This window comes from Nycticebus coucang, chromosome 10, assembly GCF_027406575.1.
Source record: "Nycticebus coucang isolate mNycCou1 chromosome 10, mNycCou1.pri, whole genome shotgun sequence".
Classification (NCBI taxonomy): domain Eukaryota; kingdom Metazoa; phylum Chordata; class Mammalia; order Primates; family Lorisidae; genus Nycticebus; species Nycticebus coucang.
The window spans coordinates 12,763,218-12,790,311 of NC_069789.1; the positions used below are offsets into that span (position 1 = coordinate 12,763,218).

General features: G+C 45.4%; 1 protein-coding gene across 1 annotated transcript; it reads left to right on the forward strand.

The window, feature by feature from the left end:
• Nucleotides 1–576: 576 nt before the first annotated feature.
• MAP1LC3C (microtubule associated protein 1 light chain 3 gamma) lies at nt 577–22,911 on the forward strand. Its single transcript, XM_053604779.1, has 7 exons — nt 577–634; nt 736–791; nt 961–1,067; nt 1,964–2,169; nt 2,483–2,556; nt 21,678–21,803; nt 22,855–22,911. The coding sequence occupies exons 1-7, from the start codon at nt 577–579 to the stop codon at nt 22,909–22,911; spliced, it is 684 nt and encodes a 227-aa protein (XP_053460754.1).
• Nucleotides 22,912–27,094: the final 4,183 nt, after the last annotated feature.

The window sequence follows — 27,094 nt, forward strand, 5'->3', positions numbered from 1 at the left end:
CCTCTAGGTTTTAACTCCAGCTGGCTCTTTTTCCAGCTGTGTGACTTGAGGCAAACCACCTTGCCTTTATCACTATAGGTTTCTTCCTGTGAAAAATGGCAAAGACTGTTGTGAGAATTGTACAGCATATTTCAGGGTGGGGTGGATCTGTCTTGGACTTCCCTCAAGATGGTTTGTTACTGAAGTACAAAAATGTCCTCAGCAGAGCCAGTTTTTACTTCTCCCAAACCCAGATGTAGGCTGTTGGAGTGTATCGCCAGTGATTTTACCATGAACCCTAATTTCTTTAGCAAAAAAACATCTTGAACTGGTCATGAACAAAGTGACTTTCTCTGACCAACGAGCAGGTGGCTATTCCATTTCATGCTCAGAAGGAACCTCCTGCTGCCCAGGGAGGGGGAGTGGGGAGAAGGCTGGGTTGGGAGAGGCCTGATGTCACCCAGCCCTACAGAAGGGCCTCCTTTAGCCTCCTGCAGGCAGTCAGAGAGCAGCTGGTGGAATGAGTTACCTCCTGGTGTGGGATTTTTTTTTTTTTTTTCATTTTTAAGACAGATACAGATACAGCTGTCGAGTAAAATGCCGCCTCCACAGCAAATCCCAAGCCTCAGACCTTTCAAGCAGAGGAAGAGCTTAGGTAAAGTTCTGGGGGTAGCTTTCTGGGATACTTGAGAAAGAGAGAGGTAAGGATATAGCCTTGTCTTATTGTCTGTTCTTGTGTACTTGAAATATTCACAGCAACCAGACAAGAGGAAGTTGCTGGAATCCGGGCAAAGTTCCCAAACAAGATCCCGGTAAGACTCCATTGAGTAATACTCAGGTGGGGCTGTGATCCTGGGTCCTGTTCTTTGGAGGCAGAGAGAGCGCGTGCGCATGTGAAGCCAGCAACCTTCCTCTCTGTTCCAAGTTCCTGGGACAGAGAGGACCTTAAGTCACATTCTCAAGAGTGGAAACGCTTGACAGGTGATAGTGGAGCGCTGCCCCAGGGAGAAGTTCCTGCCCCTGCTGGACAAAACCAAGTTCCTGGTCCCACAGGAGCTGACCATGACCCAGTTCCTCGGCATCATCCGGTAGGTGACACGCTGCATCCAGGGGAGGAGGGTGCACTCTGTGTACCTGGGCTTTTCCTGTTTTCTTTGTTTTATGGTTTCGTTTGGGGGATGGAAGCATTCCAGGGGAAAAACGGGAAGGGGCTTTTTTTTATGACTCATCTTTTAGATTCTGCAGTGCCTGCTCTTAGAAAAACTATTTTAAACAGGTGAAGAGAACCCTCAGACACTAAAAGACAGCAAGAGCTGCCAACATTTCTAAGAATTTCCTAAAGTAGTCTTAGCTCGGAAACTAGTCTAGAAGATCCTTTCAGATACTGCCTGAAACCTAGTCTGTATGTCCCCAGCAGAGACCAGCACCTTTCCAAGTGTGTGTGCACCTGGGGGTGGGGACCTTTACCAAAAAGCAAATGCTCCCTGCTCAGAATACTGAGACGAGAAACAGGGAAGCCATCCTCTGAACACACTCCTCCTGTGGGTTAACGCGGAGATGCTACAAAGACAAGGTAGCTATTTCAAAGCTTTAGACAGCTGAGCAAAGTCATATGACATATGGATTCAATAAAAAATGATTTAGGACTAAATTACATCGACCCAGAGGGTAAGGCTTCACAGGGTTGAAAAGTCTGGTCGGAAGCTGTGCAGCTACTCAGAGGCTGCTTGTTTCTTTGAGAATTCACTATGTAGAATGTTTCTCTTTTTGTTTAAATGAGTTATTTAAGAGTATTCTGATTTCCTCTCCCCGGGGCTCATTTGCTCAGCATTTTTTGTGTTGGCATATCTCCTGGTTAACAATGGGATAGCCTCACTTTTTGACCCAACTCAGAGGCCATGTGGTTCCTGGATCTCCGGGGAAGGAAAGGGATTCTCAGGCTGCCTCCCAGGGCTGCCCCTCACCCCCACTCCTCCCATCCCAGGAGCCGCATGCTCCTGAGGGCCACCGAAGCCTTTTACTTGCTGGTGAACAACAAGAGCCTGGCCAGCCTCAGTGTGACCATGGCAGAGATCTACAGGGACTACAAGGATGAAGACGGCTTTGTGTACATGACCTACGCCTCCCAGGAGATGTTTGGCTGCTTGGGGTTGGCAGGTCCCTCGGGGACAGACCCTGCAATCCGCTCAGGTCAGGAAGGGCTTGTCCTCTGACAGATGCATCAGATGATGGTGGAAGGGGCTGGGGGGCAGGGCTGCCTGGGGCGATCAGCTCAGGAACAGCAAAGCTGTGCCTTTTTCCAGTTGACTTGTTCTGTGTTCCATGCTCTTGTGTTCTCTGTGAAACTTCCAAGAGCATTTTTCTTAAATTGTAACTCTCTTCAGAATGAGAAATGGCTAGGTCGGGTGATGGTTTTGTGTGATGAGCTGGAGATAATATTTTAAGTGTCCTTTGTGGTGTGGGGGCAGGCCCTTGAATTGGTATCACCCCCTGCATTGAGCAGGAGTCCCATACATGGGTCAGAGAGAGCCAGTGGCCTGTGGAGAGATCTCCCTGGAACAGCCAGTGTGGACCACGGTCAGCTCACCTGGGGGTGTCCTTATGTCTGTCATTAGATTATCCTAATTTTCCAGCACTCACTCTACTTTATTTCCCCTTATTCCCTTTTCATCTGTCGATGCCACGTATATTTATGCCAAAGTTGTAACTCTCGACATAAAGTCATTTAAGCCATTTGAGCATTTACTATGTGCCAACCTTCCTTCTAAGCAACCTGTGTGCCATTAGCTTCTCACCGCCACTCTCTATGGTTAATCACTGTTATTTTGTGGATAAGGAACCTCCTGCCCAGAAAGGCCAAGAACATTTTCCAGATTCACACATGTTCTACCAGGACCTGAGGTCAGGGAGTTTGGCTTTAGCTGCCTGCTGCTCATCCTCGACCAGGTTTCCCAACCAGGGGGCAGTCACCTACTCAGTGGCTGACAACCAGATCCTTGAGCCTCAGCGTTGAGTGGGCCACATGTAAACTTGGAGCCCCATGAAGGAATAACGGAGTGTTTCATTCAGCAGCAGTACTGCTTGGAGGGCATTGGTCACAAAAGATTTTACAGAAGCTGAACGTGAGCTGTGTTTTGAAGTGTGGATAAGAGTTTGTCTAAGAAGGAATTTGATTTAATTATGTTCAGCCACATTTATTGGGCACTTACTATCTGCTAAGCTCTACTTTGGGGGTCTGAAAATACAGCATCAAACAAGATAGGCAAGGTTCCAACCCTCAGGGAGCCCACTTTAATGTTAGCAAAAGAAGAAAGATAATGTTCAGGTAAAGAAGAGGAAAAAGAAAATCTAGAGGGATTGGCAGATAGAATCCACTGTCCAGGGTGGTCAGAGAGGGAATTATTTTCTCTTGGCTCAGAAGGATCACAAGAAGCCCACAGCAGAGGGTGAATGTCACAGGCAGAGGGAAAGCGCCTAAGGGCTGGGAGTTTTACAAACAGGATTCCAGGGCAGGTGACGCTGGTGGGGCAGGGAGTATGGGAAAGAGGGAGAATTTTAGCTGGACAGAGAGCATTTGTTGATGATGACAAGGCTCAGAGAAGGTACAGACTCCCTGATGTCCCTCAGCAGTGCTGGGGACAGAGGGTCTCCTGGGCTCACTCCTGGGGGAAGCTTTTCCTAGCTCCCAGGAGGTAGCCTACCCTCTCTCCTGCCTCCAGCTGTCCTTTACCTTCCTGACTCGCCAACTCCAGTCACTTCCTGTAACACTCATCCTTCGAGTCATCATGGTTAAGTAAAAACCTTGTCTCCCAGATTCATTCTCCAGACAAGTTCTTGTTACTTTGCCTTGATCAATGAATATTCTTCTCAAATCTACTTCCTAGGACCTTGAACTTAATGAGGGGTCTTTGCCCCTGGACACTCACCTAACTGCCCATGCCCAGTGCTATTCCTCCTGTGTCAGGGTTTCAAGGGGACCCTGACCCAGGCTAGGGGCTGACAAGGGAGACAGCACTGAAGGAAGGAGACTTCACACTAACTTAAAGCATAAAGTCTGAGAAGCCTGGAGAGGCTGTCTCATGGACAGAATGGCAGATTGGGACAGTGCAGCCCAATTCCTCAGAAACCTCTTATTGATCTCTAAGACAAAGCATTCATGAAAAAATGCAAAGGTGTTAAAATTCAAAAATAGTAAAAAAAAAAAAAATCCCATGCACCCCCTCCCTCAACAATGGTTGGAAGAGCATACGGTAATAAATTGTCAACAGCAGAAGATAATACATTCAGAAAGGGGCAGGGGAAAACAAGTTTCATCTCCCCACAACAGACAAACCCTAATCTAACTGCCAATCAGAAGTTCAAAGGTCAGTCCACCTGCCTGCTGATTCTCCATGCAGGGATAGTCCTGATGAGGTTACCCTGTCTGGGCTGCCTCCAGGCTCCTCTCATCTTTAGTGCTCTTGAGAAGAAGCCACAGGGATCTCCCCCTTTGCTTTTGTGCTTTACCCTGAATTGGAGGCCCCAGGCAGAGATCAGTCTGTCTACCTCCCACACTCCTGATTTCAGTTTCCTCCACTTCCTTAGACTATTTTGGATCATAGTAGCTAAGGCTGTCACCTAGCGCAGGAATGGGGTCCTCCCTGGGCTGTGCAGCTGGGGGACCTCTCATGTTGTGTTTTTTCTCCAAGATCCTTCTTGAAGTGACTTCCCCCTGTACATTAATCAGAGAGGTAAAGAGTACCTTCATCTTCCTTGTTTAGGGTGGGCATGCTGCAGTAACTAGCCAAAACTCAGTGGCTAAAACAATCATTTTATTATGCTTATGGAAGCTGTGGGTAAGAGGACTTTGGAAAGCATACAGTGGCAATGGCTAGTCTCTTTTCTGTGGTGTCTGGGAACTCACCTGAGAAGACCTGAAAGGAAGCTGGGTTCATCTGGAGGCTTCTTCATTCCCATGTGCAGACCCTGGGATGGGATGACTCCAACCCTGAGCCCAGCTGGGACTGAAGACTGGAGTAACTCCAAGTGGCCTCTCAGAATGATGGCTGAGCTCTGGGGGAGCATCCAGAGAGCATGTGACCCAGGGAACCAGAACAGATGTCAATAGGTAATGGAATGGACTTCAGCCCTTTTTTTTTTTTTTTGAGAGTGAGAGTCTCATTCTGTTACTCAAGCTATAGTACAATAGCATCACCATAGCTTATAGGTCATAGCTCACAACAACCTCAAACTCCTGGGTTGAGCTATCCTCCTGCCTCAGCCTCCTACATAGCTGGGACTACAGGTACTCACTACCATGCCTGGCTAATTTTTTAATTTTTTGTAGAGACAGGATGTCACTCTTGCTCAAGCTGGTCTTAAACTCCTGACCTGAGTGATCCTTCGATCCTAACCATCCAAAGTGCTAGGATTATATTCGAGAGCCACCAATCTGGCCTTCAGTCATTTTAGTCTGGACTTTTTTCCTTTTCTTAGTATGTATTCAGGTACTCAAAATTAATTGATGGTTTGTACTTCTGTGAATTATGACCACTTTTCTTTTAGGTTATTTGTAATTTTGTATGGATTATCATTGTGTAGTTAACCCATTGCATGCTTCGTATATTAAAAATGATTAATTTTTAGTTAATCTTATGCAGTTCCTTTTGATCTTGCTGAAGGCAGATTTTCTCCTTTGTTTTTTCTGAGATTCATGCTTCTGAATAGACTTTCTCAACTCTAAGATTATAAACAAATATGCTCATTCTGCACGTACTTCTCACACTATGCTTATGTGATGCTTGTACTTAAGCCTTTGAACCAACTGGAATTTATTTCAGTAGCAGAATAAAGGACCCAGGTTCCATATTTTTTCCAAATGCCTAACCAGTTGCCATGTGTGCATTTACTGAATAATCTCTCCATGGGTGTTTGAATGTGCTGTGATTGTGTGTCCATCTATGTTTTGCACCATAATAACACCAGGAAAGCTCCCTAAGAAGATAGATTGTGACTTTTTAAAAAATCCTCCTGGCTCCCAGTGATGCTAAAGAACTAGTTCACACCAATTTCTTAGGTAGTTAATACTTGCTGATAAATTAGAGAACCTATAATGAATGTCAGCTTCAGAGGGAGAAAATGGGCTATTGGATTTTGGTATGAATGAATGCTTTCAGTAATTGGGTCAGTCTGGTAAACCATTTTTGGGGGGGTGGGACGTGGCCTATTGCCATGCATTTACCACTCTCTCCCCAACCCATGAAATAAATGGGGGCCACATGGAGATGGCTGCTGCTTGTGTCACTGTTAACACAAGGTCTCCAGCTGACCCCAGATTCACTTGAGTGCCTAGACCTGAGGTTAGCAAACCACTGCCCAAGGCCATCTGACCTGGGACATACTTTTATAATTAAAGTAGTATTGGAATATGGCCACATTCATGGGTTTAATATTTTCTCTGGCTGCTTTTGTGTTACGATGGCAGTGCTGAGTAGTAGCAGCAGCAGAGATTGTGTAACCTACAAGTCTAAATATTTACTATCTGACCCTTTATCAAAACCGTTTGCTGACCCCTGTCCTAGGTGTATAGTAATCCTTCTATCATTAAAATATCCTGGGGGATGGGTGGCACCTGGAGTAGGCAAAGGAGTAGGGCGCCGGCCCCATATGCTGGTGGTGGTCAGTTCAAAACCCAACCCTGGCCGAAAACTGCAAAAAAAAAAAAAATCTTGGGGGATAAATTACAATAGAGTCTTTTACTGTCATTTGATGTCATACTGTCATTTACTGTCAGTAATGTCATTACTGTCATTTACTGTCATTACTTACCTCTGGTCCTGCAAGAGGTAAGAAGTAAAGCATATCCAAGCCCATCCCTTGCCTGAAGGAATTCAACATAGAGCTCTTCTTGGGTGAAAGCCCTTCTCCATCTCACAAACCTCCTTTAGGCCTCTAAAATGAACAGGAGATTTTTATCTATTTATTTTTTTTTTTGTAGAGACAGAGTCTCACTTTTTATGGCCCTGGGTAGAGTGCAGTGGCATCACACAGCTCACAGCAACCTCCAACTCCTGGGCTTAAGCGATTCTCTTGCCTCAGCCTCCAGAGTAGCTGGGACTACAGGCGCCCGCCACAATGCCCGGCTATTTTTTGGTTGCAGTTCAGCCGGGTTGCAGTTCAGCCGGGGCCAGGTTTGAACCCATCACCCTTGGTATATGGGGCCTGTGCCTTACCGACTGAGCCACAATGAGCCACAGGCGCCACCCAGGAGATTTTTAAATGTGTATTGCTTTCCTTCACAAACAAGAGCAGAGAGTTCACACCTATTTCTCAGCAACTCCAGAGTGGAGAAGCTGAGCTTATCACAGCAATTAGACCCAAGTCACACAAGCCAGTTAGATCTAGGGCTAGACTCCCCACCCTGCTCAGCTGACACTGGGGCACATGATTCTTTGCTGTGTGCACTGTGGGTGTTCCTCACCCTCCATCTCTGTATACCAGACACACGGTACTGCTCCCTACAGTGCGCTGTGGGGTGTTCCTCACCCTCCGTCTCTGCATACCTGACACACGGTACTGCTCCCTACACTGCGCTGTGGGGTGTTCCTCACCCTCCGTCTCTGTATACCAGACACACGGTACTGCTCCCTACGGTGCGCTGTGGGGTGTTCCTCACCCTCCGTCTCTGCATACCAGACACACGGTACTGCTCCCTACGGTGCGCTGTGGGGTGTTCCTCACCCTCCGTCTCTGTATACCAGACACACGGTACTGCTCCCTACGGTGCACTGTGGGGTGTTCCTCACCCTCCGTCTCTGCATACCAGACACACGGTACTGCTCCCTACGGTGCACTGTGGGGTGTTCCTCACCCTCCGTCTCTGCATACCAGACACACGGTACTGCTCCCTACGGTGCGCTGTGGGGTGTTCCTCAGCCTCCGTCTCTGTATACCAGACACACGGTACTGCTCCCTACGGTGCGCTGTGGGGTGTTCCTCAGCCTCCGTCTCTGCATACCAGACACACGGTACTGCTCCCTACGGTGCGCTGTGGGGTGTTCCTCACCCTCCGTCTCTGCATACCAGACACACGGTACTGCTCCCTACGGTGCGCTGTGGGGTGTTCCTCACCCTCCGTCTCTGCATACCAGACACACGGTACTGCTCCCTACGGTGCGCTGTGGGGTGTTCCTCAGCCTCCGTCTCTGTATACCAGACACACGGTACTGCTCCCTACAGTGCACTGTGGGGTGTTCCTCACCCTCCGTCTCTGTATACCACACACACAGTACTGATCCCTACAGTGCGCTGTGGGGTGTTCCTCACCCTCCGTCTCTGTATACCACACACACAGTACTGATCCCTACAGTGATACAAAAGATGTCTCTAGATGTTGCCAAAGGTCCAGGGGAGGGCACATTGCCCCCATCTGGGAACCACAGATATGGTCTATAGACCAGCAGTGTCAGCATCACCTGGGAGTTTGTTAATGCTGAATCTCAGGCAACCCATAACTGCCGAGACAAAATCTGTAATTTATTGAGCTCCCTAGGTGATTCTTACACACATTAGAGTTTTTTATTTTTTTACTTCTGGCTATTTTCTTTTTTTCAAGACAGATTCTCAAGTTGTCATCATGAGTAGAGTGCCATGGCAGCACAGCTCACAGCAAACTCAACTCTTGGGCTTAAGGGATTCTCTTGCTTCAGCCTCCGAAGTCGCTGGGAATATAGGCAGCCACCACAACGTCCAGCTATTTTTGTTGTTCTTGTTGCAGTTGTCTTTGTTGTTTAGCTGGCCAGGGCCAGCTTCGAACCTGCCAGTCTTGGTGTAGGTGGCTGGCGCCCTACCCACTGAGCTACGGGTACCACCTGTAATTTTTTTTTTTTTTTTTTTTTTTTGCACAGTTGAACTTGAGAATCCCTGGGCAAAACAGTCTTGGGTGATTGGGTGGTACGTTGATGCTGCTTCCCTCTCCCACTTGCTAGAAAAATGTTTTGCCTTATGTTTTGCCTAGATCCATCCTGTTGCCAGCTCAAATTCGAGCACACCCTCTGGCCCAGTACTAGATTTAAAGACAGCCTGCTGTCCTGGGAAGAGCTACAGCTTTGTCACCATACACACCTAGGTTCAAAAGGACGCTCTGCACCGTCCTGCCTGGGGGGATTATTTAATCTCTGCCTCAGTTTCCTTATCTGAAACACCCCTAGTCTAGGCTTCAGAACATGAAGACCTTCTCAACAGTCTGTTGTGGAGAGATTGGTACACTCTTAGTGTCAAAGTTTTCATATCATTTATACATTTCTCACAAGCAGTGACATCTCAGTGGCAGCGAACTTCCAACCAACTACAGTACCTGGGATCCCTGCAGCTGGCGCAGAAGTGTTTCCATGGGTGTTTAACTCAGAGCCAACAAATACCAGCAAGTGGCAACAACACACCTTATTTGGGTTTAGGAATGGCCAGTTTGTTGCCAATAAACATAAATTCCTCCAATTTTAAAGTTCCTACTTTAAACTTCTAGACTTCTAAAAAGACCAGCCTTACACAAAGGGAAGACCAGATGTAAATGTTGGGGGAAAGTAGGTTGAACCACTTACATGTGTCTCCTTGACGCGAACTCAGCTAGCACACAAGAAAGAACTGTTGTGACCTTGAAAAGAACAAAACACTAGAAAGGAAGGCTGCAGGTCTCGGGGGGCCTTTGAAGTCCAGGTTCCAGATGGGCCTATCATTCCTTAAATACCCTGGTAGTTAAAACCTCAGGAAAACTACAGCTCCCCTCAAATGAGCTGTGAACATCTCCCATCTGGATGCTTCCTACCCTTTGGGAGTCACTGTGGTCTCTGTACCAGCACCCTACTCCACAGCCACTGAGATGCTTCCCAGACATGGGCTCCCCAGCAGTGGCCAAAATCTTGGGCCAGTCATTTTGTTTCAGTGGTGAGAGTTAAGGGACCGGATGATCTAGGACATAATTTGGAAGCATTTCCCAGATCTCAGGACTATTTTAAGTCTTCTTTGTCATTTTACTTGACTAAGACAATAGATTTAGTTTAAGATTGTTTCAGCCTTAAAACAGTCATGCTAAGATTATAGCATCCTTCTTTCTAACCAGTGGGTTTTTGACATGGAGCTAACAATTGCCCAGAAATGATCAATCTGGTCATCCTTAGACCGTAACAGGTGCCTTTATTATAAAAACTAGGGAACTCTAGCCTGAATGGGCTGGTCATTTAGAAGCTTGGACCCAGCCTTGACTTGAACTCAACTTGAATAAGTAGACTGAGAGGTAGAGGCAGGAGAGAAAATGGTCCCTGGCCAGGTACCTAGCTCTGCAAGTTACACAGAGAGGCATTTTGGGGAAACTGAGGATCTCAGTGAAACCTCCAGGAGTCAGCCAGGAACTGCCTGAGAGCTTGGGTGGGAGAGGCTTTGTTTTAGGGAAGGAGCCTAGACAAGTGTCTATGGGGACAGTGTTACTGTGGAGCCCAGGAGGGGAGGTTTGTGGGGTAGGGATGTCCCAGTGAGGACCATTTCCTTCACTTTACTGTCTAGAAAATTTCTGCTTTTCTGGTTTGAGAATATTCCCATTTTGTTTTCTGTTTTCTTTTACATTCTCTTATTTTTTATTTTTTTATTATTTATTTATTTATTTTGTAGAGACAGAGTCTCACTTTACCGCCCTGGGTAGAGTGCCATGATGTCACAGGACTCACAGCAACCTCCAGCTCCTGGGCTTCCGCGATTCTCCTGCCTCAGCCTCCCAAGCAGCTGGGACTACAGGCGCCCGTCACAACACCCGGCTATTTTTTTTTGTTGCAGTTTGGCCGGGGCTGGGTTTGAACCCGCCACCCTCGGTATATGGGGCCGGCGCATTTCTTTTTGTTTTTTTTTGTAGAGACAGAGTCTCACTTTATCACCCTCAGTAGAGTGCCATGGCATCTTCATAGCTCACAGCAATCTCAAACTCTTGAGGCTGTGAACTCACACAGTTCATAGCAACCTCCAACTCCTGCACTTAGGTGATTCTCTTGCCTCAGCCTCCGGAGTAGCTGAGACTACAGGCACCCACCACAATGCCCAGCTATTTTTTTGTTGTAGTTTGCCCGAGTCCGGGTTTGAACTCGCCACCCTCGATATATGAGGCCAGTGCCCTAACCACTGAGCCACAGGCACCACCCTACTTTCTCATTTTCTATTTGGTATATTTCTTTAATTCGTTTTCTTCTTTTTTGTGAGACTAAGTCTCACTCTGTCGCCCTGGGTAGAGGGCCATGGCATCTTCATGGCTCACAGCAACCTCAAACACTTGAGCTCAAGCAATCCTCTTTTCTCAGTCTCCCAGTAGCTGGGACTACAGGTAGGCACCAAAACTAGTTATCCTATTTTTAGTGGAGATGGAGTCTCACTCTTGCTCAAGCTGGTCTTAAACACCTGAGCTCAAGCAATCCACCTACTAGGATTACAAATGAGCCACTGCACCTGGCCTATTTCTTTAATTTTTTTTTTTTTTTTTTTTTGAGACAGTCTTGCTCTTGAACTTGCCAGGTAGAGTGCAGTGGTGTCATCACAGCTCACCACAACTTCAAACTCCTGGGATCAAGTGATCCTCCGGCCTCAGCCTCCCAAGTAGCTGGGATGACAACTGTATGTACCACTCCCAGCTAATTTTTCTGGGTTTGGGGAATTTTTTTTTTTTTTTTTTTTTTTTTTTTTTAGAGATGGGTCTTGCTATTGCTTGGGCTGTCTCCCTGGTATATTTTTAACATGGAATTTGTAGTCCTGAAGGGCAAAGACTGGAAGGATACAGAATTTTATTCTTTCATGTGATCTTGGACTCAAAGGAATTAACAAAGCAGATTGAGCTTAAGTGGAAACCGGAATCATGGTTCCTTCAAGAAAATCTCAGACCTCTTTGATCCAGGAAGCTTGCTGTTGTCCTATTGAAAAGCAGCATACCCAAGACACACTTGAACCCAAACAAAAGGAAACGAAATTTGAAATACAGCTTATAATGTAAAACATTAAAAGTCCATAGTCTCTTTGTAGGTATGACCTTGGCACATAGTAAGAACTCAATAAATATTTATTAAGTGATTAAGTCCATTTTTCATTTCCTATGATGAAATGGGATCCTCCACCTGATGTCCCTTGAGCCCAGAGCAGGCCCTTGTGTTGAGTGAATGAGAGACAGATACAGGCTTGACCCCGGGTCATTCCATACGGCCACACCACCCGCTGCTTCCCACAAGCTGGGGCAATGCACAGGCTTAAAATGCTTCACCAAACTGAGACCCCAATTTGTCCAGAAAAAAAAAGAGTTTATATACGAATATCAAGTAAATAATAGAAGAGTCAGATATGTCAGAATCTTGAAGACAACCCAAGTAACATGAATTTAACCTCTTACCTCTATTCCCATCAACTAAGCAGTTCTGAGTTGGGGGGGTAAGAATAGATTTTCCCTGAATTCACTTAAAATTATGTGTAAATAGTGGTAAGTTATATGTTTCTTACCTGCTCTTACTGTCAAAAGGCAAAATTACAACAAATTTAAAAGATCTCATCTGGCTTCATTGCAATTCTAGAATTGGACACATCTTCATCCATAATAAGTATTCCAGTGAGTCAAGTGAAGGGTATTTGCTTTATAGACAGGAAGAAAGGTAAGGCCGAGTGTAGTGGCTCACATCTGTAATCTTGGCACTTTGAAAGGCTGAGGTGGGACGATCCCTTGAGTTCAGGAGTTTGAGACCAGCCTGAGCAAGAGCGAGACCCTTTCTCTACCAGGCATTGTGGGGGGCACCTATAGTCCCAGCTACTCCAGAGGGTGAGGCAAGAGTTTTGCTTGAACCCAATAGTTGAGGATGCCGTGTGCTAATTGCTACCATGACACTCTAGTCTGGGCAACAAAGTGAGAGTCTGTCTCAAAATAAAAAAGTAGAAACAAAGACCAAAAATCAGACCGTATTTCAAAGTCACTTTCCTTATAGGGTGGGCACAAGAAGACAGAACAATGGAAAGATAACTGATCAATTGACTCAGCTGACACCAGGTTACTTCAGGTTAAGGATTAAAGCAGAGGGAACTTATACCATTATCAAGATTGAATCTGATGTGTTTGGGAAAGTGGCTGTTATCCCTCCCTCTCCTGATTTGTCAACTGGTCACCTAACAACTTTGATTGAGTTTGGTGAGGTAGATTTTTACCATGAGTGACTTCATTTTGGTTTTCCATCTGGTCTGCTGGGGTCTAGTGCAGGAACTTACTCCAAAACAATGGCCTTGGGCGGTGCCTGTGGCTCAGTCTGTAAGGCGCCAGCCCCATATACCGAGGGTGGCGGGTTCAAAACAATGGCCTTTATAATACCAACTTAAGGCCGTGTGCAGTGGCTCATACCTATAATCCTAGGACTTTGGGAGGCCTAGGTAGGCGGATTGTTTGAGCTCGCCAGTTTGAGACCAGCCTCAGCAAAAGCAAGACCCTGTCTCTACTAAAAATAGAAAAAACTGAGTCAAGAGGATCACTTGAGCCCAAGAGTTTGAGGTTGCTGTGAGCTATGACACCAAGGCACTCTATTCTGGGTGACAATGTGAGACTCAGTCTCAAAAAAAAAAAAAACAATTCTATTGTATCAAATAACAGTTTTGGCTGAGCACACTAGCTCATGTCTATAATCCTCCCACTCTGGGAGGCTGAGGCTGGAGGATTACTTGAGGTCAGGAGTCTGAGACCAGCCTGAGCAAAGTGAAACCCCATCTTTATTAAAAATAGAAAAAAAACATTAGTCAGGCATGGTGGCAGGCACCTATAGTCCCAATTACTTGGGAGGCTGAGGCAGGAGGATTGCTTGAACCCAGGAGTTTGAGTTTGCTGTGCGCACTCTAGTCCAGGTGATAGAGTGAGATTCTGTCTCAAAAAAAAAATTTTTATTTATCATATCTGATGCTACCACATACCACATAATTTTACCTCCCCTAGAGCAGGGGCCTCCCAGGCCCTTCCCTTTCTTGGCCTCCAAGTCTGAAGAAATGTCCCCAAAGCAGTTACACCTGCCAGTCTATGAACTTGGTGCTGTTACCAGGTGAAGAAGGTCCAGGCACCTGTCACTGTCAGCCCATATGCAGAGACGGGGGTAGCTCCACCAAACTTTGTCAGAAGGCCAGGTATCTGGAGAACAGTGTGAGTAGCGTCCCTGAGACTGTTCTGTTCTTCCACTTCCAAAACCATAGTTTCATACATAAAAGTTCAAAGGAAAAACCTTGTTTATAAACTTTTTTTTTTTTTTGAGACAGTCTCAAGCTGTTGCCCTGGGTAGAGTGTCATGGCATCCTAGCTCACAGCAACCTCCAACTCTTGGGCTCAAGCAATCCTCTTGCCTCAGTTTTTCTATTTTTAGTAAAGATGGGGTCTAGCTTTTGCTCAGACTGGTCCGAAACTTGAACTCATGAGCACAAGCTATCCACCTACCTCGGCCTCCCAGAGTGTTAGGATTAGAAGCATGAGCAATGCCTGGTCATAAAAACCATGTTAACCATTATCTTAAAAAACAATACTTAACTCTTCTCTCTCTTTTTTTTTTTTTATCAAGTCATATATACATAGATCATGGATACATTTATGCCTTTGTGGGATTCAATGTGTTGATTATTTGTACAAATTTGAGTGCTTACATCTCAAGCTGTCACCCTAGGTAGAGTGCCGTGGGGTCACAGCTCATAGCAACCTCAAAATCTTGGGCTTAAGCAATTCTCTTGCCTCAGCCCACCAAGCAGCTGGGACTACAGGCGCCCGCCACAACACCTGGCTATTTTTTTGGTTGCAGTTGTCATTGTTGCTTCCGCTGGCTCTGGCTGGGTTTGAACCCACCAGCCCTGGTACATGTGGCCATCACCCTAACACCTGAGCTAAGGTGTTACACTTTTAGACTATAGCTGAATTTACAAAATAAGAATGTGAGACATGAGGTGAAGGTCATGTAAGTAAACAATAAAGACAGACTATGTCACCTCAGCCCTAGCCTGACTGATTCCATCTTATTCTCACTACATGTGCTCTCAGAGCCCATCCTGGTTTCACTTCTCCCAGGCTCTGGGCATCTGGACAAATCACTTTATCTGTCTGGTTTCTCTTTCAGAAGGAGGCTGGGCTTGAGACTGTGGTCCAGTCTCCATGTCCCCTGCTGTCATGTCTATTAAACCCTGGACATTGTTACTGGGATCCCTGGGAAGGGCCGTCTGGGAGGGTATATTCCAGTATATCCCCTCTTTGAGATTCCAAGACAGTTCAATTTACTTGTTTTCTCCATAAATAGATGTGTTCTTATCAGACCAAGTGACCTGACTTGGGGTCAGTTTTTCTGGTGACCAGTTTCCTCTCGGCCAAATTCGTGTTTCTTTGCACTGAATAATGATGGATAAATAATATCAATTTATCTAACCCCTTCTAGGTTCCTTCTTCTAGACTCTGTCCCTTTATGTTGACACACACGCAGAGAATAATGCAATTGGACTGGAATTCAGCTTCACAAGGTTAATAATGTACGGTCATGAGCTGCAGAATGACATTTTGGTCATTCACAGATTACATATAATGATGGTTCCATCTTGGATGGCACCTGTGGCTCAGTGAGTAGGGCGCCGGCCCCATATACCAAGGGTGGCGGGTTCAAAGCCAGACCCAGCTGAATTGCAACAAAAAAATAGCCAGGTGTTATGGCAAGTGTCTGTAGTCCCAGCTACTTGGGAGGCTGAGGCAAGAGAATTGCCTAAGCCCAGGAGTTGGAGGTTGCTGTGAGCTCTGACACCACAGCACTCTACTGAGGGTGAAAAAATAAAACTCTGTCTCTAAAAAAAAAAAAAAGAAAGCAAAAGTTTCAGGTTGCAGAGACCAGATTTATTTATTTGGATATGGGACTGAATGGGTCATTTGAAATTTTTCTAAATCACAGTGCCATTTTTAGCCTTTTTTAGAGACACAAAATAATTTAACTTGGTGGCACAGAAATGGATTCTGCATGGCAAACCCTGGGATGACTGTTTTCCCTCTGTGTAACCAGCTTGTGTTGGGGGTGCAGCTGACAGCTGCCACAACCTCAGCAAACACGGAGAATTGCAAAACAGTTTTGCAGTTGCAAAACCCCAGAGCAGGGGTCAATAGACTTTTTCAAGACAGGGCTAGATGGTAAATATTTTAGGCCCTAAGGTATCTGCTACAATTTACCGATTCTGCCCTTATAATTTGAAAGCAGCCACAGATCATATGTAAATAACTGGTGTCAGATAAAACTTTATTTATGAAATAGCCAGGTGTTGTGGCGGATGCCTGTAGTCCCAGCTGCTCAGGAGACTGAGGCAAGAGAATCGCCTCAGCCCAAGAGTTACAGGTTGCTGTGAGCTGTGTGACATCATGGCACTCTATCCAAGGGTGGTACAGTGAGACTCTGTCTCTACAAAAAAAAAAAAACTTTATTTATGGGTACCAGAATTTGAATTTAAAATAATTTTTGTATGTCCCAAAATATTATTCTCCTTTTGATTTCCTCCAATCATTTGAAAATATAAAAAGTATTCTTAGCTTGGAAGCTGCACAAAAAAAAAGTGGTGGGCTAGATTTGGCCCCCAGGTCACAGTTTGCTGAGCTTAGTGGGATCAGTGTCTCTGAAAAAGTAGCATTCACCAGCAACCCGTAGGAGGTCATCCTAAAGGTTTCTGAGTCAGAAAGTCTCAGATGGGGCTGAACATTTCTCTTTTTTTTGAGACAGAGTCTCACTTGGTCACCCTTGGAAGAGTGCCATGGCGATTTAGCTCACAGCAACCTTAAACTCTTGGGTTCAAGTGATCCTCTTGCCTCAGCCTCCCGAGTAGCTGGGACTACAGGTGCCCATCACAAGGCCCAGCTATTTTATAGCTATGAGGTTTTACTCTTGCTCAGGCTGGTCTCGAACTCATGAGTCCAGGCAATCCACCCGCCTCAGCCTCCCAAGAGCTGGGATTATAGGTATGAGCCACCACTCGGCAGGGCTGAAAATTTCTTTCTTTCTTTTTTTTTTTTTTTTGAGACAGAGTCTCACTATGTTGCCCTCAGAAGAGTGCCGTAGCATCACAGCTCTCAGCAACCTCCAACTCTTGGGCTTAAGCAATTCTTTTGCCTCAGCCTGGGACTGAGTAGCTAGGACTACAGGCACCTGCCATAACACTTGGCTTTTTTTGTTGTTGTTGCAGTTGTCATGGTTGTTTCAGCTGGCCGGGGCTGGGTTCAAACCTGCCACCCTCGGTATATGGGACCAGCAGCCCTACCCACTGAGCCACAGGCGTTGGCCTGGGGCTGAAAATTTCTAACAAGTTTCCTGGGGAGCTGACTGCACTTGGAGAACGTCTAGCCTAAAACTCTATGAAGTCCACCCTGTTGTTTTTTTAAAGAGCTGGAAGTTTCAGCCCTGCTGACAGTCACTGCTGGATCAGGACTGACAGGCATTAGGTTCATCCTGAGTCAGCTGTGGCTGTGGGACAGAAGGTCAGAGCTCCATCAAAGGTGCCTGGTGCAAGCAAGAGGCAGACAAGCTAAAAAGAAGTATCACATCCAGGCCCAGAGGCAGGCACATAAATATTTTTGTTTTTGCTTTTGTTTTGAGACAGAGTCTCACTATGTTACCCTCAGTAGAGTACTGTGACGTCACAGCTCACAGCAACCTCAAACTCTTGGGCTTAAGTGATTCTCTTGCCTCAGCCTCCCAAGTAGCTGGCCCCGCCACAATGCCCGGCTATTTTGTTGTTGTAGTTGTCATTATTGTTTGGCAGGCCTGGGCCAGGCCGGAACCCACCAGCTCCAGTGTATGTGGCCGATACCCTAGCTACTGAGCTACAGGCGCTGAGCCCAGGCACATAAATAGAGGGAGAAGCAGGTTCTGGGGAAGGCCGGACCTCCCAGGAGAGCCCCTGAAGTGACCACCTGACCCTGGCCTAGTGTTGGTTCCTGAGCTCTGGATTCAAGGCTTCTCCAGCTCAACACACTGGGAGACAGAGAACAGGCCCTAGAAGGGAGGGTGTCTGGCACGCACGTGGAGCCAGAACAAGCTCTCTTTGGTCTCTGCAGGAATTTTCTTCACCAATAACAAGGAAACCAGAGTTGTGAGAACAGAATCCAAATGGATTTTGAAAGGGTATTAGTTTTTGAACTATGTTTGAAGTATAGCTTTACTTGGTGGTCATTAGCATCACCGAATTACTTTCATAGTGGTTTGAGATCTAGGGTGCCAGCTATCTGAATCTCAGAGCAGCCACGTGGTCGAGTGGCCTGACTAATCCCTCTGTGGTCTAGACTCCCATTACTGCTGTCAGACAGGGAAAGCTTTTTCTCTGTTTTCTGAGTTTCAGTTCCTGGGGCCTGCAAATAAAACTAACAAAAGACAATAGAGGAAAGAGTACCACTTTTATTCATATTTACATGCATAAGAGTTCACAGAAAAGAAGTGAAACTTGAAGAAGCAATTAGACTTGGGGGCTTATATACCATTTTAACCAAAGGATATGGGGCTTGAAGGATAATCAATTGTGGGGACGTGACTAGGAAACAAACAAGGAGGCTAGTAAGAAAGACAAAAGGCTATTGTAGTAAAGTTTGTTTATGCAAGCTCATATCAGTGTGGTTTTGTGTGTGTGTGTGTTTGAGTCGGGGTCTCTGTTGCCATGGGTAGAGTGCTGTGGCATCAGAGCTCACAGCAACTTCAGACTCCTGGGCTCAAGTGATCCTCTTGCCCCAGCCTTCCAAGCTCCCAAGTAGCTGGGACTATAGGCACCCACCACTACAACAGGCTAGTTTTGACTAGTTTTAGTAGAGATGGGCTCTCACTCTTGCTCAGGCTGGTCTCAAACTTCTGAGCTCAAGGGATCCTTCCACCTTGGCTTGCCAACATGCTGGGATCACAGGCATGAGCCACCACTCCCAGCCTCATCTCAACGTGGAGGGTGCGTTTCCATTGGTGAGACTAGCTTTAGGGGCCTGGAGAGCCTGCACAAGAGATTTATGACCTGCTTTTAGACAGATAAGAAGAACTCTTCCTGCATCTGTTGATTCTCAAGTGCCTTCAACTCAAAATAATCCTTACGCCAACATGGCATATTTGGAGGTGATATTCTAATCCCCTCCACTGGTTTGAAAGCCAGCCTGTTGGGACTTGATTATGTTTCCCACACTTGCTTTGTAACTTTGGTAAAGTTACTTAACATTCTTCATGCCTCAACCCCTATCTATGAAGAGGTAAAAATAGCACTTATCTTATAGACTTAATGGAGATTTAATGAGTCAATATGTGTAATAAGGCGAGGTGAGGTGAGGTGCCTGGCAATGTGCAGGGCTTCCAAACATATGACTGACTTGTGCTGCTGTTATAAATGGAGGCTATTTTTTTTTTTTTTTTTTTTTTGAGACAGAGTCAAACTTAATCACCCTCATTAGACTCCTATGGTGTTACAGCTCACAGCAACCCCCAATTCCTGGGCTTAGGCGATTCTCTTGCCTCAGCCTCCCGAGCAGCTGGGACTATAGGTGCCTACCACAATGCCTGGCTATTTTTTTGTTCCAGTTTGGCAGGGGCCGGGTTCAAACCCACCATCCTTGGTATATGGGGTCAGCGCCCTACCCACTGAGTCACAGGCGCCACCCAATGGAGGCTATTTTTACTTGCTATTATTTTTTTTTAGAGGCAGGGTCTGGCTCTGTTGCCCAGCTTGGAGTGCAGTGGTATGATCATAGCTCTCTTCAGCCTTAAATTCCTGGGCTTAAGTGATTTTTCTGCCTCAGCCCCCTGAGTACCTAGGACTGTAAGTACATCCCACCATATCAGCTAATTAAAAAAAAAAAAAATTTAGAGATGGGGTCTTGCTATGTTATCCAGGCTGGTCTCGAACTCCTGGCCTCAAGAGATCCTCCTGCCTTGGCCTCCCAAAGTTCTAAGATTACAGATGTGAGCCACTTCATACCTGGACTGTTTGCTGTTAGTTTTTCAAATTTCACCATGGTTCCTTCAAAGAGTGTGGCAGTAGGCTCAGTGGAAATGACTTGGGACTTTGACAATAGCCTGAGAGATGTGCATTCATCAGCTTGTTTCTCAGACTGGGGTCCACTGCTCTGACCTTAAAGGTCATCTACTCAGAGGAAATGAAATCAGTATCTCAAAGAGATATCGGCACAACCAGCATTATTCACAAAAAAGCCAAGACGTAAAAACAACTCAGGTTCATCAACAAATGCCTAAAGAAAATGGAATATTACTCAGCCTTTAAAAATAAGATTCTGCCATTTGTAACAACAGGAATGAATATGGAAGACATTGTGCTAAGTAAAATAACCCAGACACAGAAATAAAAATACTGACTGATTTCTTTTATATGTGACATCTAGAAAAAGTTGAATATATATAAAAAGAGTAGAGTGGTGCTTCTCAGAGGTGGAGGTGATGTTGGGGTAGGGGAAAGAGAAGGGAGATGTAGGTCAAAGTGTACAAAGGAGTAGTTATGTAGAATTAGTAAGTCTGGAGGTCTAATGTACCAGGACTATAGTTAACAATACTGGATTGCATACTGGAAGTTGGATAAGAGGGTACATTTTAGCGGTTCTTACCACACACAATAAAGGTAACTACTATATGTAGAACCTCCACCTTCCTGCCGTGACCACCTCCATAAATTGACCTAATTTTTATGGACTGGACATATCACATATACATATCAGTACAGTGCACCTATTTCTTTATGTTAACCACCAGTTAGTTCCAATCCCTTGGGTGGTCCACTTACAGAGGTTCTACTATATATAAAATGATGAATACATTATTGGCTTGACTATAGTAATTATTTATACTATTTATATGTTGGCCAGGCCGTGGTTCACACCTATAATCCTAGAACTCTGGGAGGCCAAGGCAGGAGGATCATTTGAGATCAAGATTTTTGAAACTAGACTGAACAAGAGTGGCTGAGTAAATTTTCTGGGCATTGTGGTGGGTGCCTGTAGTCTCAGCTACTTGGGAGGCTGAGGCAAGAGGATTGCTTAACCCAGGAGTTTGAGGTTGCTATGAGCGAGGCTGAGGCCATGGCACTCTACCCAGGGTGACATCTATCTCAAAAACAAATAAATACACAAATAAACAAACTATGTATATGTATATAAAAACCTCATATAAAAACATCTTAAATACACACAGTAAAAAAAAGAAGCTCAGGCTGGGCGTGGTGGCACATGTCTATAATTCTAGCACTCTGAGAGACTGAGGTGGGAGGATCCCTTGAGGTCAGGAGTTCAAGACTAGCTTAAGCACAGCAAGACCCCCATCTCTATTCAAAACTGAAAAATTAGCTGGGCCTGGTGCTGCATGCCTGTAGTCCCAGCTACTCAGGAGGCTGAGACAGGAGGATCACTTAAGCCCAGGAGTTTGAGGTTGCTGTGAGCTAGGCTGAGGCCATGTCGCTCTGGGTGACAAAGCGAGACTTGTCTCAAAAAAGAAAAGAAGCTCAAATCCCACAACCCCCCCACCCCAGCTACAAAGGTTGGCCTGGCCTACCTCTACCTGCTTCTCTAGCCCCCGTCTCCTTTGCTCAGGTGGCTGTCCTCTTTCTGTTCTCTTCTTTTCCCCTGCCCCAGGCTCTTTCACAGTCCTTATTGCCATTTTAAGTTAATTCCCATGTGTGAGTTGTTTGACATCTGTTTCTTACAACAGACTAAAATCAACGGTGCCAGTGCTGGATATTCAACAACTCTGGATGCCGAGCATCCGGTGCAGCTGCTAGCGCTTAATACACTTGGAAAATATATGCTGCGTGAACAAGAGACTATTAGTGACCACGTAAGTCACAGGAGAATGTCCCTGAACACAGGACTTGATGGAGTTGCTTAGCACGCTCTGAACTGAGAAGACATCAACAGGCCAGCTTGGATGACAGTTGCCCTCCCTTTACTGAGTGCCGCTGTCACACAAGCATTGAGTGAGCAAGCGCCTGTTGTCGGCAGCGACCAGAGCTCGTCACCGGCCACATCGATGGACACAACAGCTAGAAAGTCCTCCCTCCTAAAATACCTGGCACATATATTCTAATTATTGCATTATAATTTTGCATTTTGATTGAATTTCCAACTTCTCCATGCCTTCCACCAAGATTCACGAACTGGTTTCAGTTTGTTCCATTCTGAGAGAAGAGTTTTCTTTGAATGTTAAATTGTAACAAAGTTAGAGAAATGTTGGTAGGGAAGCATCTCCCATGAGTCTGCAGTGTTTAGTGCTGGGGCCAGTTGCTGTGGAACATTTTATTCGTACCGTTCCTTTTCCTCCTGACCATGAGTCACTGAGCTGACAATTCTGCCTATAAATGGAGTCACTGCACCCTCAGTGTGGTGCTGGAGAGATGAATTAATGATAGTGAAGTGTGTTTTAATAAAATCTGATGAAAGACATCATGTACAAATAAAATATGCTCACTCCCTTTTCCCGTCTCCTGCAGCTCACAGCTGTGACCGACTATATTTTTGTTACCAGGATGAGCACACATTTTCCCTTGCCTGGTTACCATTTCCCTCCTGGTGGGATCTTGCCCTCACTCTTCCCTCTACCCCAGCCCAAGCTCCCAACACTCCTGTGCGTGAGTGTCCAGCTGCCTCTACAATTGCATCATTCACGAGCTCCCATTGCCATGGCAGCAGGAGAGGTTTGGAAGTTGTGTTTTCCTTTATGAAGATATTTTCGCATTCCTCATCTCAGCAGTTAAGCATTCTAGACTGGCCGACCATTCAGATGCCCTTTGGTTCATACTCTTAATTTCCCTAGCTACGTTTCACCCAATGCTTTGTCAAATCCTGGGGTGCTGTTCGCACAATTCCAGGGGTTTCCCTTCTCACTGCAGGCGGTGGGAGTGGAGCCCCCCCAGGAGCAGCCCTGCATGCTGCCCCTGTTGCCCTAGCAAACTTTGCCCCCATGCCCACACTGACCGAGGTGTCCAGACAATTCAGAGTCACCCATTTAGGTTTGTCAAATCTGTTAGGCCTTATGACGTGTATTGGACAACAACTGCTTGGGAGTCGCTAAACCCAAAGTAGCTGAGTTAAATGGTCTGCAACTGCAGAAGGGTTGTGTTAAACTATGTCTGACTGCAAGAAGGCTCTGGGCTTCTCGTTGAGAGACTCAAAGCATTTATAACTGGTCACTTGGCTCATTTTCCTGAGAATACTTTCTAGCCAAAGGCCACAAGAGATGCACCTATAGTTGAACAAGTGGGTTTATTACCTGTTACGGTGGGAGAGAATGCGCAGTGGGGAAGAGCAGATGGGGGGTAGAGGGCGCTGCAGGGCCTACAGGGCTTGTACTATGTTATTGGGGTGGGTTTAAGGCAGCAGGGCTTTGCTGTAGATTGGATGCTTTCAGGAAGCAGGAGTAATTCCCTAATTAGCTATCTTAATAATTCTTACCTACAGGGCAGCGCCTGTGGCTCAAGGAGTAGGGTGCCGGTCCCATATGCCAGAGGTGGCGGGTTCAAACCCAGCCCCGGCCAAAAACCACACACACAAAAAAATAATAATTCTTACCTACAAAAGAAGAAGAACAAAGGGAGGGAAAAGCTTCCATTTAAAGAAGCAGCAGCCACCCATATTAGCCAAGATAGGGGTTGTCTGGTCATTTCTGTGGCTTGGACAATGTTCATGTTTTGTCTATGTTCAGATGTGATTACAGAGTCGTCTTGTTTTGTCTTAACACATTGCTATGGTTTGGCCGCACCAGGTCTCACATTGCAATTTGATCCCTAATGTTGGAGGTGGGGTCTGGCAGGAGGAGTTTGGGTCATGGGGGCAGGCTTAGTGCTCTTGTCCTGGTACCCAGTGAGTGTTTGCTCTGTTAGCTCCTGAAGAGCTGTTTGTTAAGACCCTGGCACCCTTCTCCTGTCTTTGCTTTCCTCTCTTGCCCTGTGATCTCTGCACACACGGGCTCCCCTTCACCCTCTGCCATGAGTGGAAGCCCCCAAGGCTCTCAGGGATGCAAGTGCTGGTGCTGCGGGAGCACTGCAGGGGACCAGGGCACCCGCACACCCCCCTTCCTGAAGGATGATGTTCCTCAGCCCCAGGAGATTGTTGCATTCCTGTGTGGATCCCGGTGCCCAAGTTTTCAGACTTTTCTTAAATCAGTAATCTGGATTTAAAAAAAAAAAAAAATCACTCATGCCCAAAATGCTAACATAGAATTCACATTCATTTAAAAACACCATGTAAGCCAAAGACACCTGTTGGTGGGAACTCTGCCCTGGCAGGCAAGTTTGTGTCCGTTGGCCTACACCACACCAAGCTCTTTCCTATGACCGTGATTTTGCACTTGCCATTGTACAAATAAGTACAAGAGTTGAGAGTAAACTTTATAGCGATTTGACAGAGTAATTTTATGTCTTTTTAATACAATAATTAAAAATTGGGGCTTGGATTTAATGCCAAAGTCAGCAATATTTGCTATCTGTTAAAGACCAGACAGCAAATATTTTAGGCTTGGACGCTATGTGGCCTTTGGCATAGCTATTCAACTGTGCCATTACAGTGAGAAATATATAAAATTGACTCTGAAATGAATAAGGGTACCTACATTCCAATAAAACTTTGTGAACACTGACATTTGAATATCACATAAATCTTACATGTCATGAAATTTTATTTTCTAATCTTTTTCTTTTTTTGAGACAGAATTGTATTATGTTGCCCTAGGTAGAGTGCCGTGGTGTCACAGCTCACAGCAACCTCAAACTCTTGGGCTCAAGCAATCCTCCTGCCTCAGCCTCCCAAGTAGCTGGGACTACAGGCGCCTGCCACAACACCTGCTATTTTTAGAGACAGAGGTCTCACTCTGGCTCAGGCTGGTCTTGAACTCCTGTGCTCAGGCAATCCACCCACCTCAGCCCCCCAGAGTGTTAGGGTTACAGGTGTGAGCTACCGTGCCTGGCCTTCTTATATTATTGTTTCACTTTGCATTGTATATTTTTCTGTAGTCTCTATTAAACAACCGATTCTCTCAGAGACTATTACAAACTCTTGAGTGCAGGGATCTGTGATGTGCAGTTAAGGACAAGTGGACAAAATTAACACCATTGAGGACCTTGTCTGCTCAAGCACCATACTGAGCTCTTTACACATGATATTTTATCTAATCTTCACATCAGCCTGAGACAGTGGCTTTTACTGGAGCAATACTATTGCAACCCAGGATGCCATGGGCTGCTCCAGGGGGCCTAGAAGGAGTCTGGTTGACCTGGATTGTCCTTGGCTTTGTGACCTGGACTCTCTACTTGTGCATGCACTCTCATGAACAAATTCATGCCCCCAAACTCAGAAACTCTAGAATTGTCAGATAACCAATACAATCAACATGTTCTCTCCTTGGACGCCAATTCACACACGAAACCAAATTAAAATGTTCTTATGTGACTCTGAAGCTCCACAGTAATCAGCCTTAAGAATTCTTCCCAAGGCTACGTTGAACAGTTTGATGAGAATATTTCAGATTGTATATGAAACCCGCACATTGTACCCCTTGATTGCACTAATGTACACAGCTATGATTTAACAATAAAAATAAATAAATTAAAAAAAAAAAGAATTCTTCCTGAAGGGTGGCACTTGTGGCTCAAAGGAGTAGGATGCCAGTCCCATATGCCAGAGGTGGCGGGTTCAAATCCAGCCCCTGCCAAAAGCTGCAAAAAAAAAAAAAAAGAAAACCAAGAATTCTTCCCAAGAGTTTTAACTGTTCAGAGAACAGAATATACACTGAGATTTGCCCATGCAGCTCGGAAACACATGACCTATCTATTCTCTTTTCTTCTTTTCCCACCTTGTGTATTAGGAACTCTTCCTTTGATGTGGGCATGCAAAATGTGTGCAGATTTTGTGCGTATTGGGGAAAGAGTTCATATAACTTCAGGAATTTTACACATACCATGCATTATATGCACAGATATAATTTTTACCCATTATTAAATTGTGGATTAAATTCATTAAAAATGTAGTTTATCAGCTAAAAATTAATTCCAAATTATAAAAAATTTTCAAATCCTGGCTGGGCATGGTGGCTCACACCTGTAATCCTAGCACTCTGGGAGACCAAGGTGAGTGGATTGCTTGAGCTCGTGAGTTCGAGACATTCTTGAGCAAAAGCAAGACCCTATCCCTACTAAAAAATAGAAAGATTGAGACAAGAGGATCACTGAAGCCTGAGTTGGAGATTGCTGTGAGCTCCTCTGCTATAGCACTCTACCCAGCGTGACAGCTTGAGACTATCTCAAAAAAAATATTCAAATCAACATAGGTGTCCACATACTTGTGCTATATACTGTATATCGTACAGTAATGTCTTTTCCCCTCTCCCCATCTCTATACATGGTGAACTGTTTTGTTCACCTTCAGGCTGTTTCTATGAAGAGCCGGTTTTCTTGTCCCAGACTTTCCTCTGGGTGGCGCCCTTGCTTCCCTCAGAGAAGCCTTCCCACCAGGTCTCCTAAGACAACCCCTCCAGGCCAGCCCTGCCTATCTTCTCCTTCCTGAACCTGCTTTCTTTTAATTCATAGCATTAACTTGAAGTCATGGTAATTATCTGTGTCTCTTTTCTGTCTTGGCACTGAGTCTTTGAGAGCAGTGTTATTGCCTTTTTCACTATGTGTGTGTGTGAGTGTGTGTGTGAGAGAGAGCCAGAGAGCGATCCGAGGACTGAGCCCGGCCCAGATACTCTGAAGTATCTGATGAACAAATTACTGTCTATTTTCATAGTAACATAAAAATATTTCAGGCTTCCTAGAAATCCACCTGGTGTATGGAAATTAACCAACATAAGAAAGTTCATTCAAAATTTGCACAGACACTGTCAAATTATTCTCCTAAAATGTTATAATTTATATCACTTTAGAAATGTACGAAAAGACCTTTATTCACACATCTGGACTGAAAGTCCCACATCTTCCTCCCAATAGATGTATTGATGATATCATGTTTCCCTTATATTAAGTGGAGGATGGTTATTTTACTTTGTTTTCATTTAGGTTTCAGTAACAGAAACATCCTTTTTTCTCTTTTATTTTTTTGAGACAGAGTCTTACCCTGTCTCCCAGACTAGAGTGCCGT

Excerpts from the sequence above, each read along its gene's own strand:
- MAP1LC3C (XM_053604779.1), top strand. The coding sequence starts at position 577 with ATGCCGCCTCCACAGCAAATCCCAAGCCTCAGACCTTTCAAGCAGAGG. Across the intron at positions 635-735 it reads CAAGCAGAGGAAGAGCTTAG|CAACCAGACAAGAGGAAGTT; the intron begins GTAAAGTTCTGG and ends AAATATTCACAG. Across the intron at positions 2,170-2,482 it reads AGACCCTGCAATCCGCTCAG|GAGTCCCATACATGGGTCAG; the intron begins GTCAGGAAGGGC and ends TGCATTGAGCAG.